General features: G+C 31.2%; 1 protein-coding gene and 1 pseudogene across 4 annotated transcripts; both read right to left on the reverse strand.

Annotated features, from left to right (window-relative positions):
- Nucleotides 1–891: 891 nt before the first annotated feature.
- Nucleotides 892–8,046, reverse strand: LOC126661600 (uncharacterized; annotated as a pseudogene).
- A 4,300-nt stretch (nucleotides 8,047–12,346) lies between these two features.
- LOC126661010 (uncharacterized) lies at nucleotides 12,347–18,330 on the reverse strand. Of its 4 annotated transcripts, none has more exons than XM_056103998.1 (11): nucleotides 18,224–18,330; nucleotides 18,070–18,137; nucleotides 17,487–17,571; nucleotides 16,987–17,070; nucleotides 16,810–16,849; nucleotides 15,719–15,764; nucleotides 14,775–14,833; nucleotides 14,474–14,541; nucleotides 13,534–13,587; nucleotides 13,372–13,436; nucleotides 12,347–12,926 (listed from the first exon to the last, which is right to left on the reverse strand). In XM_056103998.1, the coding sequence occupies exons 1-11, from the start codon at nucleotides 18,277–18,279 to the stop codon at nucleotides 12,832–12,834; spliced, it is 720 nt and encodes a 239-aa protein (XP_055959973.1). In that variant the 5' UTR covers nucleotides 18,280–18,330; the 3' UTR covers nucleotides 12,347–12,831. The 4 variants fall into 4 exon arrangements, with proteins under 4 accessions (XP_055959973.1, XP_050210717.1, XP_055959975.1 ...); XM_050354760.2 differs by having other exon boundaries at nucleotides 13,534–13,617; XM_056104000.1 differs by lacking the exon at nucleotides 12,347–12,926 and having other exon boundaries at nucleotides 13,370–13,460.
- Between the last annotated feature and the right edge of the window lie 792 nt (nucleotides 18,331–19,122).

Raw genomic sequence — 19,122 nt, forward strand, 5'->3', positions numbered from 1 at the left:
GGGATATTCAAACTTCATTCAAAATCTTTTCAATATTTTAAACAGAAATAAAAGAAATCATTCAAAACAGAAGAAACGGCGGAGAGATAAGAACATTAAGGGCGTCTGTAGGGTAAAGGGTTCTAATTTATAGACAGTGGGTCAAAATACAAGGCGTTATACGGCGTCGTTTTTTTCGCTTTTCCGACTTCAAGCAAAAGCAGTATTAGTATTTACTTTATTTATCTAATTTATTTTTAATTAATTAATTATTAATCATATTACATTTTTTTATAAATTTTATTAATTTTAGTATTAAATTGTATTAATTAACTTAATCATTGTTTTTTAAAAAAAATTAGAATTATTCAGTTGAAAAAATCATATTAATATCAATAATCTATAAATTATATAATTTTTATTAATTATTTATTACTAACTTTTTAATATAAAACTAATAATACCAATGAAATATAGCTCAAATAATATAAACACTAAGGAACAAACTGTTAGGTCATGAATTCAATTTCTCCCACAAACGTCCCCTCTTTCTAATTATCAAAAAAACAACACTAATAATAATAAAAATTATAATTAAATTAAAAAAAAACAATTATACAAATCAAAAATTAAAACTGCTCAAACCAAACTAAAAAATCATATAAATTAAAACTCATGTAAAATTCCACTAATAATAATTCTTATATATATTTAAAAAATAAAAAAATAGTAATTAATTAATATAAACTGATAACCCATGAAAATATATTTTTTAAATTAGAAACTCATATATATAGAATGAGATTATTTATCAACAATAAAATTTGATTGCCAGATAAAAATCTCCAAGGAAGCTCTACAACTACAAGGTTATATGGCATTTTCATTCTTCATATACTACTTCAAGAAGAGTTAAACTCCTGCAAAACCAAAAACTTCTGTTCTATTGCTGCACAACAACATGAGTACTCCAGGTTAACCAAGCATATGGAGACGAATACAAAACATAATCACAATCTTTAACATTGTTAACATGCTATAATACAGCAGTATTAATAAACATCTTTTGTCTCGAACCAAAATATTTTCACATAGTGTCGATGTAAACCCCATTTATTTCTTACGAAATCCGCATCTATTTCCTATTCCGTAGGTGCAAATGTTTTTCACCATTTTTACAAACCAGGTGAGGAAATGAAGACCATCACCATAATTCTTCCCTCGCCTCGGTAAATGCTTCAGTAACCAAAGCCAAGAATGAATTGCCCAAGGAAACACTACACATATAAGATTTCAGATCCCCAGTTTTTTTTTTATCAAAGGTGGAAATCGACTCTTTAGAGTCTCATGTTAGTTGTTAGTTACCGAGGCGTGGTTCGAACCCACAACCTCTCGATACACTTAGAGACGCCTTAACCACTCAGGCTAGATATTGCAAAACGTGTCTGCATATTCATGTAAAGTAACGGAGAAAAAGATCTTCCATGAGAGATAAAAATTATATCTAAGCAATCAAACAAGTAATGGAAGGAGCCTTACAACTTAAAGGTGAAACTCGATTATTCGGGAGGCCCTCACTTGAGATGCCCTTCCTATGTGCAGTTTCCTTCTGCTGACCGAAGAAGCCTCTTTCCCCGTCAACACTCGATAGATGATAAATTGATGACAGGCCATGGCAACTGCCATTTACATTTGAAGAAGAATGTGATTGTGTGTCTTGATAATTCAATCCATTTCCTTCTTGCCAACCAATGGAGGAATCTGAATCTCGAGTACTATCTTTTTTGCAACCACTTCGAACCTGGTGAGATGGCTGATTAATTGTGTTGAAAGGTTAGTGTATGAACTGACATCATATTTAGACGCAGGATTCAATGACATCTTTCCAAGTTTCTTAGAACTCAGAAATCGGCCTCCACAGCCCCTTGATCTTTTCATAGCATGTTGGTGTCGAGACTCATGAAGGTATGGCTGTGATAAATAACAAAGATTTTTCAGGTACTCGAACATCATTTAAGCATTGGTTTTAGAATCACAACCTCAAAACTAGTCTCAACTTGGTGATAGAGTATGATAAAGTTCACATGAATTCGCAATTTCTCAAACTCTCACCGACAGATAGTTACCTAAACGGATATTAAACTCCCTGGGTCACTCAAGTCTCAGGAAATCTCAAAAAGGTCACTAAAGTCAATTTTCTTACAAAATGGTCACTGAACTATACCTTTCATTATAAAAGGGTTCACCCGTATAAAACGACGTAAAAATATAACATTTTTGCTTACGTGGAAAGCCAAAATTACAAAAAGGAATATAGTTTAATGACCTTTTTTTAATACGTGTTTACATGCACAGAATATGGATCATACCTTTCTAACTTTAATCGCTTTCTTTTCAAGCTCTGCCTTAGCACGCGCCTGCCTTCGTCTTATTATACCATGAAACTGTTTTGCATTCACATAAACAGGTTCCTCTTCCATTTGAAGGGGCAAAGGCATTCTGGCATGACTGATCTCATATAGCTGAGGAACCTAGCATCACACATAAATGATCAGAACTTACATAGTTCAACAGCTTTCAGTTGAACAATCATAACAGACTTTGACCTGCATTAATGAAGACTTTCAGACAGCAGAAAATGAGTATTCATATTTGCAGTCATGGCAGTTTATTATCTAAAAATTTCTTTCCACCAACTATAACTGCAAATATTTGACCATCCAATTGCAGGTGAAAAATGGTCTAACAGAAAGTCAAGTTGACATCATGTTTACACATGCAATAACGTTTGATTCCATTCTAGATGAACAGGAAAATACATAAAAATCATTAACCGGATAAGACTAGGTTTCCAAAAAAGAAACCTCCACTTCAGTTAAGAATAGATCACAAGAGTAATACCGGGAGGGTTCATGCCTTAAAGAGCAAGGTTTCAAGTTATCTGGATTCAAATAAAATTATCTAAAAGTTGTGTCTTACTCACTGAAACATATGAACATGTAGCCACATACCATAGCTTGTGGAGTATAAGGTAACATCCCACTAAATTGTGCATCTGAATATGGATATGAAGTCAAAACCTGTAAAATAAGAAAGCTGATAATCAAACATAGGTGAAGAAATAAACAAGCCAAATGCTTGCCAGAGATGTGTGGTAATTGCAATAATATATGTGCACAAACATGGGTACATCATGTTGGTATGTGAGTGTACATTATGCAAACATGCGAAAACATGAGAGAGAGGGAGAGGAATTACAATTGAGTGACCAACAAGTTCCAGTGACAGGTGTTGATGTTTAAGATTATGTTCTTGTCCGTTATTCCATCTGGTCTAGAAAGGAAACACAAGCATTACTATCAAAGCTTCAAAATACAGGTGCATATGTAGAGATTAAAACACCGGATCAAGTATGACATAAAATGTTTCTTAAAAGCAGAAGTAAGACTATTGTTTAATATGTAAGCCAAAGAAAAAACTTGAGCCACTAGATATTCCCACATAATAAACAACCATGCATATTCATGACCATATATGGCAATGATATTCATGTGCCCACTGGATCAGTTCATGGAAGAAGAAATACATAAGGTTTTCTCAGATTTTCAAATGTTAGGTGCCTTTCTTCTGTTGTCGCCATATGAAACAGAGATTTGATAAATTAACAAATCTTCCTACGAAGATGGAAGATACAAGGATATTGGGAAGAAATTGCTTAGCTCAAAATACGTAGCGGAGTCGCTGAAGTCATAATTGAGAAATGAAGGATTTTAAAATTATAATTTAAATAAATTATATATAATATCTCTCATGAATTTTCATAAATGTTCAAGTTGAAATAATTCACCTATTTATCTATTTTTTATACTAAAAATTATGGCTAATAGATAATTCTTGTAACTTTTAATTTCAATAAACTACATATAGCATCTCTCATTTAAACTTAAATAAATTATTTATTAAAGTTGTATTTTCTTAGCTTTTTTATTCTAATATTATTATTACTAGAACATTTTCATTTATTTTAATATTTATAAATTATTTATTTACCACTTTTATGAGTTTTAAATTTATATAAATTATTATTTGATTTTTATTATAAAATTTGTTATTGATTAATCATTTTTATTATTTTTCAATTTATATATACTATTTATTTAATTTTATTTATTTATAAAAATTGGTATTTACTATCAACTTTTTATTTGTCTAAATATTTTTATATTAATATACTTATTATAAATTTATTATTTTTAAAAATACGATTATAATTTATTTATATTCAAGTACCCACAATTTTTGAATTTTTTTGAATTTTTAATTTTGAATTTTTTTATATTTAGAACTATTGATAAAAAAAATTTATGAATAGAACTTTTTTTTTGCCTTAGTGAATATAACTATTGATTGTTACCAAATTAATTAATATTATTTTTAAATTTCATTAAATTGAAATTAAATTATATATAAAAAATGAAATAAATAACATTATCAGGCTATCGCACTACTACACGGATATATGACTAGCTTATTAATTCATCTATATTAAAAGGAATAAAACTAGAGTTGGCAATTCGTGTCATCGTGTCATAAACGTGACGTGTACCCATTTAAAAATAGATAATTTCCCTCAACCCGAACCTGACCCGTTTAACTAATCGTGTCAAAATGTCAAACCCAAAGCCGACACGTTTACTAAACGGGTTAACACGCGTTGAACTGTTTAACCCGTTTATCAAAACAGGCCATAACAGATCACATGTTTGGCCTGTTTAACACGTTTATTAATGACGCATTTAACCTATTTAAATGAGTATAATTAAGCAAAAAAACTCTAAAATAATCATAAATCTCAATAAAACAAATAACAATTAATAAATAATATGCATTATGAGTACATTTGGTAACATATAATAATTTAATTAATTATTATAATTAATAATAAATTTAACTGTCTTAACCTGTCTTAAACGGGTTAGCCGGGTTTAACCTATTTAACCGTGTCATAAACGGATTGACCCGTTTATGACCTAAATCCATATAATATTAATCTGAACCCGTTTAACTTCGTGTCGTGTTAATGGGTCGTGTATGAAATTGCCAGCCCTAAATAAAACACGAGTCCACGCCCATTTTGTTTTATATCAATGATTATTCAAAGAGAAAATAAGAAAACTATACAAAAAGAGGAAGAAAATAACAATAATGCTAAATTTTCTGAAATATTACATGAGCACCTCAAAAAATTGAAACTTTATATGTAATACCTTCCTAATGAGAATGCAACACATGGCACACACAAAACAAATAAAAAACGGTCAAAAACGCGTTTGGATAGGTCAAAAACGCGTCTGACATGCGTCTGACACGCGCGTCATAACTGTGCACCAGTCACGCGTCAGTTTGTCAAACTATTCAAACATGTATCATATATGTATATGTTATGTATCAGATATGTATTAAGGACATATCTGATTGTTATTTTTTCATTTTTCTAAAACAAGAATAAATAAATAAATAACTAAATATATTATTAATATATATTATTTATGTGTCTGTAAGGTGTATGTATAATATATTTTGAATTAAAATATATATGTATCACGTGCTTTAATTAAGATTCACGCATCAAATAACATCAATAACACTTTGATATGTTACTATTCACTATAAATTGAAGAATAAAAATAATAAGTTATGATCTTTTTAACTCAACTTTTATCAATATAAACATCTTTATATACATGTGATATAAAAAAAAAGAACTAACAGCAAAATTTATCTCCTTCATCAAATTTATCGTCATCGATAAAAATACTTTATATTATTAATATATATTATTTATGTGTCTAAACTATATTATTAATATGTATTATTTATGTATCTCAAAAACTATTCAAACGGGCACATTTTACTTCACGACTATTTTCATTAATAAATTATAACCACTACCATTCACGATGTATCAGAAATCTATCTTTATTTACCAGAGATCTACCGATAATACTATATCTCAAAATACACACATAATACATATATTAAAATAAAAAATATACGTCTAAACTATTTATGATATAAACAAAATTTGTGTCAAGTATGTATAGTATTTGTGTTTGAGTTATATATTTAACGCATTGAATATATAACTTACGAGTAGTTGAAATTTATCTACAACATATATTAAAATAAAAAATATGTCATATGCTCTGTAAATTGTTGAAATTATTTATCAATGATACGTGTTAAGGATATATTTATCATGTTTCATTATATATGAAAGATGTATCTAAAAATACATCTAAAAGACATATATGTTTATATAATATATATTTAAATATTCTTTGAACTGTTTCTGATATGTATTGATGATGTAGCGAAATTGTATAGGAGATGTATCGAAAATGTATCTCAAAGGCATTGAGGTACCACCATTGACGAGAATACGCATATCAAGGATATAATTATCATGTATAAATTATATATTAAAATTACCTAATAAATACATCTAAGAAGCATATCAAACACGTTTGATAAATTAATATATATTTAAAAATAAATGTATTTGAGATGTTTCTGACAGGTATCCGATATGTATAATATATGTATCTTCTATATATTAAAGATGTATCTCGAAGATAGTCGTATACTATTAATGAAACTTATTGAAAAAATATATCTCAGATACATCTATGTAACACATTTGATACGTAATTTTATAATTATTTAAAGTAACAATATAAAAAACGATATATTTACATCTCAATTACATAAATAATACATCTCAAGTACATATAAAATAGCACATATATGTATATAAAATAAACATAAACATAAAAAAAATAAACTCTGAGATAATAAATCATATATATATAATATAAATATTTATAATTTACATACAGATAAAAAATAAATTTTAGAAACAAATTGAATACATTTTAAAGAAAATTTAGATACATTTTCTAAAAAAAGTAAAACAGTGTACTAAACTATTCAGTAAAGACATTGTTGAAATCATAAAGTACAAACAAAAAAACAAATAATAGAAATTAACAACTAATAATATACTAATCTATATCACATAATGTATAAAAAAAATAAATATATAAATAGATGATACATTTTAAATACATAAATAACACATCATTCATACATACTGCTATCATATTTTCTAAGAAATGCACTGCCATTCTTATAAAAAACAATAAATTGAATTATATTCTATTAAATTATACGAATTATATACAACTCTAATAATCATAATACAAATTCAGTGTTTTTAAATTTTAGTGGTTTCATGACTAACGACAAAAAAAAAACTGACCACCCAATTTCCAAAGAGACAAAATGAGAATAATGACACAATCCTCATACCACTTTGCAAATTAACATTTCACTGCTCATCAACACCACAAACTAGAGTAAATGTTTTTTTAATTTCACCTTCCACTAAAGACAACGACACAAAAAAATTCACCCGCCTTGCCGATACCAGTTACCGAAATATACGCTCTGTTTGTGTTAAGTTTGACTCATAAATTAGACGGTCTTTTCCAACAACAGGCAAATTATGAGTTTGTCTCTCGACATATTGCTTAACAGCTCCATCATTATGAGTTTTTGTTATGTAAGATACCTTTTGATGAATATCATTCAAGACTTGGCAAACTGATTGTCTATTATAAATCCAATTTCATATACACCAAATAGCCACTCCAAAAGTGCACTGCCAATTATCATCAGGAGTTCATGTCCATGCCTCTTTCATATTGAGTACTTATTCCTTTCAATTGGGAGTTGGATTACCAAAAAAACATTATTCAATGCACTAAATTATAATTTAATTACCTTTACAAACAAAATCTTTCACTTTAACCCAAAAAGCAACAAAAAACAAACCTTGATTTTTAATTAAATCACCCCGTCTTTTATTTTTTATAATTAAAAGGCATGATCTTTCAGCAACAGTTCTACTTCTAGGGTACCCATCACCCTTAGCACCTCTTTAGAGTCACCAGCACGGCCTTCTTCATCGCCATTTTCTTCATCAGTCTGAGCCATAAATCCCATGCCCACACTAATACTCTTCGGCAACTGTTTCTTCTATTGATGTTCTTTATGCTGCTGTAATTAACATATCAATCTCGTTTTTATGTCCCAGACTTCTTATAGACGCAGCCATAATTAGATCGTGGTAGTCACCGCCGGTGCAGGCGCTCAATATAGTTGAGCCCATGCTATAACTCTTGGGCATCTCACCTTTTGGCATTGATCGAGAATGGCCAAGAATTTCTTCAAGCTTCTAATCATGGGTTTTCCGGAGGAATTTCCGACGTACGCAACTAAGCAACAATTTATCGATTACTTAGAAATACGCAGAGAAATTCGATATACAACCACGTTTTAACGAGACAATTTCGTATGCTGAGTACGATCGAGTTCTTGGATTTTGGTGCGAATACGGTCGAGTTCTTGAGCTTCCAACAATAGCAGTCAATAAAAAAAATGGTGAGAGATGGAGAAGAAAACAACAAGTTTTTTATGTATTGATCTCTCTTTTTTTCAATTAAAGTGACACGCGTTAGGCTTAGATGAAGTATGTACAAATTGTAATAATTCTCCATTATCAGCTCAAAATTGTAAAGAAAAAATTAGCATTAATGAAAGATTTTGGAAGCCTTATCATTTTTGTAAAAAAAGCCCACATTCAGCCCATTCTTGTAATTTTTTCATATTCAAAACATCGAGTTTGGCTGTTAGATGACGGCATTATTGTCCCGATCCTAGGTAGCAGCCACCTGTGAGACTTGGTTATAGGATAACAAACAATTGTTGTCTTTTAGTGGGTCGGTTGATCTCATTTGTTTGAAATTTTCTTTGTAGTTTGCAAGTTGTAATTAGATGAAATAAATCAAGTTATCAGCTGTTACCAATGAGCTTTAGCTCAAATGGTATAAGCGATAGGCAGCAAACTGTTAGGTCGTGGGTTCGATTCCTCCCACAAACGCTCCCCCCATTCCAATTATTAAAAAAAAAAGTTACCAGATGTCTAAAATTAAACTACAAAGCCATGATTGATCCATAAAATATAGTAGTAGCATGAAATTGAACACCTATTCTTTAAAAGATAAAATTATTAACGTTGAACTAAAAAATTAAATGTAAAATTAATGAATTCATTCAAATCCAATTATTTTTCTTTTTTAAATTTATAAACTAGAGGTCGGTTAATGATGGAATATCTTAAAATTTCACATGTCTATTTTATATCCCAAAATTTCACAGTACTAGTTTATAAGGTAGGTAGATCAATAAATTTTTATATAAGTCAAGTCTACCTATCACTATATTAAGTTAAGTTTATTAACTCTTTCATATAGTAGTTTTCTATATTATATGACACTTAAACTCCAGACTGGGTTTCAAACCAAGAATGAAACCCTATCTGAGGTTTGTGTTGTAGGACATAACTCGGAATTCACCTGTATATCAAGTTTATTACGGAACGACCTGAAAAACAAGACGATCTTAAGATGGACCCATCATTTGACGTCGTCTATGGAAAACGACTGATTTTTCTAATAACAAATTCTTGATTTTCGGATTTGTTTAGAGATCTACATCTTTCGTAAGTCGTCGTCAAGACGAAAAAAAATTAGTAAGTTTGTTCAAATAAGCCCTTAAGTGAATCTGCCTATAGTAACATGATGTAGAAGATGTTCCTAGCCATATGCCTTAATTTGATATATTAGATAATTACATTAAGAAATCTTTGTTATCATGTATATATGATAAATCACTGAAAACAAAGGACTGACCCAATACAAGTCAAAAACCTGATAACAGAGAACACGGTCAGAAGGAACACCAGATGAGATTAACCGGGCGCTCACTTTGACGACGCTCAAGTATTTGGTGAAGAAGATGAATAATATAAGAAGAGTAAGAATTGCGGTAATAAAAAATATCTTAAGATTTAAGAATAAGGTGGTTTATATAATATACTTCCTCTTCTTCATCTGTGTTTCCTGTAATGAGGTGTCCTTTTATTCCATAAGCTAAGTTGTCCTTTTCTGCTGTTTTGGTATTCAGAGCGCGTAGGGCGCGGTGTAGGTATGTTCTTTTATCAGAAAAAATTTAGAGGTCCTCTGAGTTAACGCGACCCTTCTTCTTTCTTGTATAAAAAATGTCCTTAAACTTCTATCCCAGGCATGGTTATCGTGTTTGTGCCCGGAATGAGTTTATAAGTTAATCCCGAAGTGGAGGAGTTTCTCGTCTGGGATCGAATTTCTTGTGGGCTTTCGAGCCCGATTACTTCTATTTTACTCCAATTGGGTGTATGTGTATTACCAGAGGTTGCTTTGCCCCCAATAGGCTATTTTTTTTTTAAATTTCGTTGACCAAAAGATGTTGAAGCTGCGTAAATTATTTATGTCAAGCCTACTATTATCAACCAGGGAGAAAAGATAGAATGAGCATGAGGTAATAATTTCATATTGATTCGAACCAACCCATACGCCCCCATTTTTAATAAGATTCCGGCTATAAGCATACAAGTACTGTAATGTGCTTCTCCATGGGTGTCTGGTAGCCATATATGTAAGGGTATAATCGGCGATTTCACAGCAAAAGCAATAAGAAATCCAATATAAAAAAATATTTCTAGTGCTACGGGATAGGATTGTACTGAATTATCAAAGTCCTCCGGATTATAAGGATATTCATGTCCGCAAACCTTAGGAACTAATTTAAACTAACACACATAAAAACACAATTTAAATGATATAAACCAGTAGTTGGCCAAAAAGTTATAAAACTGATGTAATTAAATTTCTTTCACTACTCATAAGACTCATTAAATCGTTCTCTCCCACAACTTGTCTCTAATCTTGTGTAATGTTTTTTCTAATTGATTTTGATAAAATCAGTTTGAAAGGAGTTAATTTGAGAGAAGAATGATAAATGGATTTCTTGTAATTAAAGTGATAGAATCTGTTTTCAGAGAATTAATCTGATGGCTAATAATCATCTACGAACCTTGACCTTTTGGTCTTCGGTCACTAAACCTCGTGACTTTTAAAAACGATTACTAAACCCTCAAAACTTTATGGCGGGGCTCACTAAATCCTATGAGGACAAATATACTCCTGGCGCCGTATTTTTTGGTCAACTGACATTCTTAAAAAAAAATGGCGGCGCCACATTAGCAAAATACTCTAAAAAGTTAAAACACCTAAAATACCCCTTAATTTAATTAAAAAAAATTCACCCAACATACCCAATCTAACCCAAACCACCCGGTTAATCCGCCTGTCGCCACCATGCATCTGTTCATGAAGAACAGATCCCAAACAAATGTATACTTCATGAACAGATCCGTTATGAGATCTGTTCATCATGAACAGATTGAACGGGTCTGTTCATGAAGAACCGATCCATTCTTCATGAACGGGTCTGCTCATGAAGAACAAATCGTTCTTCATGATAAAGAACAAGTCGGAGAAATTTCCGGCAGTGGATGAGTGGCGGCGGTTGGTGGATAGGTTGGCGGGCTAGTTTGGGTTAGATTGAGTTGGGTTGGGTTAATTTTTTTTAAAAAAAAATTATAGGGTTATTTTGGGTTTTTTAAAATTTTAAGGTATTTTGATAACGTGGCGCTGCCAATTGTTCTTTTTTTAAATGTCAGTTGACGAGAAATTCTTAGGTAGACTCAGTCTATCACGTCATACATAGACTAAACTTATTACATAATGACACATCATTAAAACGATGGCAATCTTGTAAATTAGCTTATTACTTATTTACACATTTGAATAGTAATATTACAAGATTGCCTCATTCTAATGACGTGTCATTACGTGATATGTATAGTTTACGGATAACGTGGTGTACTGAGTCTACCTAACAATTTCTCGTCAGTTGACTAAAAAAGATGGCACTTGGGATATTTTCATCTTCATCGGGTTTAGACGGTTTAGTGATCGGCCATGGATGATTATTATTAGCCTAATTTGATGAAAGATTTGATTTTCCGTTTACTGATTTTAAGAAACCATTGTTGCAATTATTTTTTGAAACTACCATTGTTGCAATTAGAAAGTGTATTTTTGCACTTTTTAAAAGTCAAACAATGTTTTTTAAATCAGTCTCGTCTATTTGTACTTTTGAGATTATTTTACTATTTTATCTCAAAAATATCCCAAATGGATTTCCAGTTTTGGTCCAATTCTGTTCAAGACTAGATATTTGGTTTGGTTCCTACTCTGGTTCAAACCAAAATCTTCATGAATATAATTTTTCTCAACTCGAGAATCAGATAAAAACCAAGACTTTGTGGAACCAGAACCAAAACAAAACCAAAAGAACCAAATCAATCCTCAACCAAAACCAAACTAACTACAATATTCTGTTATAACACCTCATTTTATGAAATCCAAAACTGGACATTTCATTCAAGCTCAAGTTCAATTCCTAACTGTGGCCAGGGATTTTAAACACATTGTAACAGAAAATACAGTCAAATTATAGACCTTTGATACAAGCTTCGTTCTCTATCCGTTATATAGATATAACCCAGTTAGAGTACAAGTGGTGTATTTACTTTTTGTAGTGATAATTAGTTCAACAAGTGAGTCAAACATTTGAAGTCTCATACTTCCTCTTAGCGTCCTGAATATACAAAAGCATGAGTAAGCCATTCCACAAAATCTATTCCAAGTTTCGGCTCATTTACGTTCTATTGGCAATCCACCAAACATGTTGCCAACATTGCTTGCCAACATTGCTCCTTGGTTACATACGTAGTCGAAAATAAGAATGCTAAATTAATCTAACAGCAAGGAAGCAGTCACTCCGTTATGGAAACATTCCCTCCAGATATTCATCAAAGTTATCATCATCGTCGTCATCGTCCGTTTTAGGATTGTCTCCTGATATTGAAACCTTTTTACCTGTTGATAATAAAAACCCATAAAAGCATAAGCACGCTACATAGTGTTCCAGTGGGAGAGATGACAACATTGCCTTGGGATGAAGTTAATTATTGAATTTTGCCCATACCCAAACAAGTTTCCTCATCTCATGCTAAAGAATTAACAGTCATCTCATTTCTCTCCTTTTTAAATTAAATATAACCAAAATTGAGAACTAGACAAAGGTGTAGTACATCTTTAGATGTTTAGCTGAAAATAGCTAGACCCAAATCGAGTGAAACATTTATGTCATCCAATTCAAGTTTCCGATAAGAGTGCAAACAAATGCATGCAAGAAAAACAATAAAAAAGTGAGGAACATAAACCATAACGTGATATTCAAATATGTCATCATGCTACCAAATAATCGAATCACTAAGATTAAAAAGAAAGAAAGAAGTGAATGATGATAATGTATAAAAACCTTTTTTCCTCTTTGCTTTGCTCCGTTCATCATCTGAATCATCATCATCCGTGCTCGATGGTTCCCTGAGACAGACCATTGATTAACATCTATATAACCGTAGTTTGAGGCACAATAAAGCCATTATCGTTTTTTCATTGGTAAAACAGAATTAGCTCATACCTCTTTCTTTTAGACTCTTCCTTTTCCCTTTTCTCTAATTCTTGCTTTTCTTTCCTGTTTCTGTAGTTCAGCTTTTCAGTACATCTGTTCAGAATAACAGAACATATAGGAATATCAACTTAAAAGCAAATTAAATGCCAACCTAAAGTAAATTCAGTATTCACAAAACAGAAACAAAGATGTCCTTTTGCATCCAATTCCGGCATTCTCCTTATGGTCCCTTTTTATTGGTTAAGAATTAAGATTGTAAATTCCTAAGAATTTGAAGTATACTTGTAAACTTAATGATATTTATTTTCTAAGATTTTAATCACCTCTATTAGACTTCGAAATTCTACTGGTCTTTTAACACTAAAATCTTGAATTTTGTAACAAATTCTTTGTTTATAAATCACCCAAGGAACCTAATGAATGATTTCTTATGGAATTAAATTCTATTCTTGAATCATTTAAAGAGCAATAAAACTATATGGTGAGTTTTAACTTTTAAGACTTTCGACTCCATTCTTAATTTCCAAGCAAAAGAACAGACCTTCCAGAAATTCTAAAATTAACCATCACCAAGAATTATGTATGTATGTCAGTGGAACACACCTCCTTACTGTTCTGTTTCCCCAAACATTAGATACCTTGCTATCCCAGCTAAAGATCATGGATGACATATAAAGCAGAAAAGGTCTTTCTAGATTTAAGAAGGCATATACTATATGGAAGACATCCTAACGGGAGACGTCATTTGTAAATGAAATAAAATTAGCCTGCACAATACACAAATAAATGCATCACTTGAAGAAGTCTTTTTATATATTCAAAAGATAGATTCAGAGGACCTTTCTGCCCTCGTTTAGTCAAAACAATATAGGATACCGGACATCAATTTAGGTGGAAAACAACATTAAGAGCAAATTATAAGAGATTAGATTCATAATTACCAACTAACCTTTCACAAGTTACTAACTTCACAAGGGCTTGCTTGCTTTCACCAGCTTCAATATAAGAAAAGTTCACCTGCATTGCATCAACTAGAAAGTCTAATTATTAACTTTAATAATTGGTAAAATCAAGTCATGCGGCACTGCAGCTACCTAGTGGCATGCCCAAGCACAACTACCAAACCGACATGCTCAAGAATAAATAAATCAGTCAAAGACATTCCCATCCAAGAACAAGCTCACAACATAAATCATAAATGACAACAAAACTACAACTACTCATGATTCAAATCTAGTAAAAATACATACCTCATAGCTTGCCAAGCCATCTTTGTCATCACAATGTTTGTTACCACATATGAACTGCCCTGACCAAAAGGAGTCATAAGTAAATATGTAAATTCGAAAGATATAGGACAAAATAGATTTTGCACCAGCAAGAATATGCAGAAAAGCAGCCAGAAGACAAGTAGTTAATGAGGTTACATTTTCATTCCCAGGAGGGGCTTTCATGTTTATAATTTATTTTAAAAAAAAACTCACATGTTTAGAAGAGAACCCAGTACACACTAATTACATATCGAGAATTTTAGAGCCCAAAAGTTCTTAAGTGCTGTTTGTAAATCACATTAACACTCAATTAAAATGCACACACAGGACCGACATGCTGCTTTTATATTTGACCCATAAACTTCACTTTTTCTATTTTGAAGAATAATGAACTTTGATTTTCTTATAAAAAAAGAGTCAAAATAAGAGCTAGATGGAAAAACGATTTGATTTTTTTTATTTTGAAGAATAATGAACTATGATTTCTTTATAAAAAAGAGTCAAAATAAGAACTAGATGGAATAAAGATTTGATAATGAAATACAACAATATATGAAATTCAGAAACAAAAATAACACCCAGTAGCATCCAGTGTAACTGTCAATTTATGCCAATGTATCTGCCGATTTATGTTGCATTATAAACGCATCCAGAGCCTTATCACAATTGTAGACAAGATTCCTGCTACGTTGTTACCAGTTTACAGACACTGCATATTCCGGAAACTACCATTTTACTTTTGAGTACTATCAATCAAAAGAATTCACCACCTAGAAAAGCTTATTACTGTTAAACAATAGATGATAAAACACCCAAACCAGCTGTTTATCTGTTGGGCATGCATATCAAAGCATATCAGAGAAACAAAGACCGAACATTCATCCAATTGTAACTGAAAAAATCAATTAAGAGAGTTGCATTACCCTTCCCAGATATGACTTCCTTCTCTGTCCTCCATCTCAGACCAATCTAAAGACAAATTTGAGAACATGAGAAGAAGTTATTGCAAACATAATGGAGCTGAATTAAAATTCTTTAAACAGAACTGTTAACTTATCAGGAAGACTTAGTTAAGCAGAGTTGACTAACACAAATAGTTATTGATATCTCAAGTAGAACATGTTGAAAGAGTGTTAAAGTAAAGAGTAAGGCCCCATTTGTTTCCGGAAAATAACTTGTTTCTGGAAGAAAATATTTGCTTAGAAATGCAACTTATTTTCTGTTGTTTGGTAACAATACGGAAAATCACCTAGAACATATTTTTTGAGAGTTTGGTGTTGCCTAAACTTTTCTGATGATCAGCGACCGATTATTGGTGACTGGCAATGCTAGTGGTGGTGACCTAATGTCATCCCTTTTAGTTGAAATGTTAATAGTAAAAGTTTGTACTTTTTTTTGCATAAATATTGATAAGTCTGGAAACTGACTTCCCTTTTCCGAAAAGATGGCTAGGAAAAACATCTAATGAACAATTCTCTTGGACACAACAAATGCTGGATAATCAGAATATGTTTTCCTGGGAAATATTTTTTGGAAACAAAAAGAGCCTAAATGAGGTTCAAAAAGTCCTTTATTCTATCAGTGTTCAAGCAAACCTTACCTTTCATCCTAGTCAAATAGGCAATATCTCTAATAATGTGTTCTAGATGACTGATGTCATAATACGACGCAATATATAAAAATCTACACATGCCCAAACATTATTCTGAATTTTGATAGTAACATAGATGTCAGTGCCACTTTTATTAATCACACATAGTTCAGCTATCAAGTTTTCCAGATCAGGAAAAGACAGGGAAAGGAGAAACAAGAGAGAACATCAAACCGCAGTTTACATCTAAACAGGAAAATGATGCCCCAGTGATGCGTTGCACAAAGATTAGCTTTAACATATTCATAGCAGTTGATAAGAAAGGTTACTTTGACAAGCTATGATTACGGGAATAGCTACTTCAAGAAACGAATTTTAAAGCAATTTACATTCGATAACTTTATGGAATGGAAAACCACATACTTTGCCAGTCTTGTACTTTGACATGTCAGCTATACAATATCTACAGAGAGTTTAAGGAAATGAACAAGTTTTTTTAGACTATATCCTAGTAAATTTTAGTATGTGATTTAGAAAGAGAAAGCAGTGAAGTTAAAAAGGTTCATAGATTATGAAAGAAGATATCATATCAAAGGATACTCTTTAAAAAGCTTATCATAGTATCGCTTCACTAGCCTTTGCTCCCACGATGTATCCATGTCATCTTCCTCAGTACGTACAAACCTTAAACCATTAAAGAGGTAATACATATGATGCCAAAATTTTGAATTACAAGGACAAAATTAGACAAATGCATAAAAGGAATTTCCATCATTCCAAATTTCCCGTAAAAACTTGCTTTCCTATATTAAAAGCTTGCAACTATTAATTTAATAGCCCATACAGTACCTTCCATAGTCTTCCACTAACATAACAATCAGAAAATCTAAAAATGCAAAGCTAAAATCAATTGAATTCTATTCCGTCAAATATTGAGTTCAGAAAAATTACATTTGCAACTTGATGAAAAAAAGAAGTCACTTTAAAAAGAAGTAAAATCACACCAAAATGTCAAGAATTCAATTGAATACAATTGAACTCTTGTAAATAATTGATTTCAGAAAAATGAAAGAGCAAAGTTTTAAAATCAATTAATATACCTGTATCCCTCTCTTAGAGTATCTTTATCTGTCTTAATTGGCAACTTCAAATTCGTAGTAGATTTTTCTTTCCCATAGATACTAACTACACAATCAAAATTATACCTCCAAAAATTATTCATCCAATCCAACAAATTTAAACCAATTTAAAGAAATTAAACTACACCATAAACAAATCATACAAACTTATATATAAGGATGACTGTAGACTCATTCTATTTCCTAGAAGAAGAGATTGTTCATCATCCTCATTTTTTTTAGGACATAAAAAAAAGGAACCCACAAATAAAAAACTTGTTATTTGCTTAATTTCCTTTACGTCCATATTCAATTTTTTACCGTAACAAGGATTCGCTCTTCCGAGCCGAAGCTCAAAATCACTGTCAAACCCCGGAATATGGACCGCCCACAAGTTCACATACATGGAAAATCCGGGCTATAGTGGCAACAGCCCAAACCTAAACACGCCATTACTTTATTGGAAAGTGCGTAGCCAAGGTTTGAACCCGACCATGGCGCCCAAGGCGTCCATATTCAATTTTCAAAAACAATTAAGAAAAACAATAATTTAGCTAAAGGGTACCGTAATCATTCAAGAATTTCTTGTGGCGATCATAAGCGTTAAGGCCTCGAATGTAAGACTGGTATTGCCTGTGAAATAACAGATAACATTTATTAAGCACTGTTAATTCATTAGATTAAAGAGAAAAACATAAATAAAATGATAAATAAGTTACTGTTTTCGCTCTTCTTTGTCGTAGATTGTAGTTTTTAATGACCTAAAAGAAGCCATTTTTTTTGTGTAACCCTAAATTGGCAGAAGTGAAATAGCTAGAAAATGGAGTTTCTCTCTTCAATTTTAAAGGAAGGAGATGCCCGGGGTAATTGATGTTATAAGTCACTAGAGTTTTTGAGTTATTTCATTTTGATCATCAAACTTTTATTTATTTTATTTTAATGACTAAATTCTTAAATAACCGCTAACAATATCTTTTATACTAACACAAATGAAATATTTATAGTAAGCCCTAATATTAATCGTTATACATTAATATTAACGTTAATCTTAAACTTTAATATTAATTCTTAACATGAACGCTAATATTATCACATATCATAAACGCTATCAACATTAAGACGAAATTAACTATTTTTTTAAATCAATCGAGAGCAGTTTACAAGGTAGTTCGACTTGGTTACATTTTATTAAAAAATGATGGCAAAAAATACATTATCCTACACTTAAAGGTGAAATAGGATGTAAATGAGTTGGGCTGAACCAAATAGTACTAAGTTCGAGCTTGAGATGGATAGTGTCATCCAAGATCGAACTCAAACTCGAAGAAATGCAAATTTTAAATTGGAATTCAAGTTTATAGAATCACAGCTACTCACACTCGACTCGAGTATGCTCGAATCTAGTTAAAAATCATTTATTTGAAATATTAGTTTTAACTTAATAACTCAAAAAGCTAAATGTTGCCATATATAGTATTGAAGGGATCTTGCCGGTATTATATATATTAAGAGGTATATTTATGGTAAATGATATTGATAAATTCTCATGGTCAGAGTTCAAAAATATTTACATTTTCATGGTTATTGTCGTCTTACTTAGGCCCTATACTCATTAAAA

Source organism: Mercurialis annua, linkage group LG8 (assembly GCF_937616625.2).
Source record: "Mercurialis annua linkage group LG8, ddMerAnnu1.2, whole genome shotgun sequence".
Lineage (NCBI taxonomy): Eukaryota > Viridiplantae > Streptophyta > Magnoliopsida > Malpighiales > Euphorbiaceae > Mercurialis > Mercurialis annua.

Excerpts from the sequence above, each read along its gene's own strand:
- LOC126661010 (XM_050354760.2), bottom strand. The coding sequence starts at position 18,279 with ATGGCTTCTTTTAGGTCATTAAAAACTACAATCTACGACAAAGAAGAG. Across the intron at positions 18,138-18,223 it reads GACAAAGAAGAGCGAAAACA|GCAATACCAGTCTTACATTC; the intron begins GTAACTTATTTA and ends GTTATTTCACAG. Across the intron at positions 17,572-18,069 it reads GAAATTCTTGAATGATTACG|TTAGTATCTATGGGAAAGAA; the intron begins GTACCCTTTAGC and ends TTGATTGTGTAG.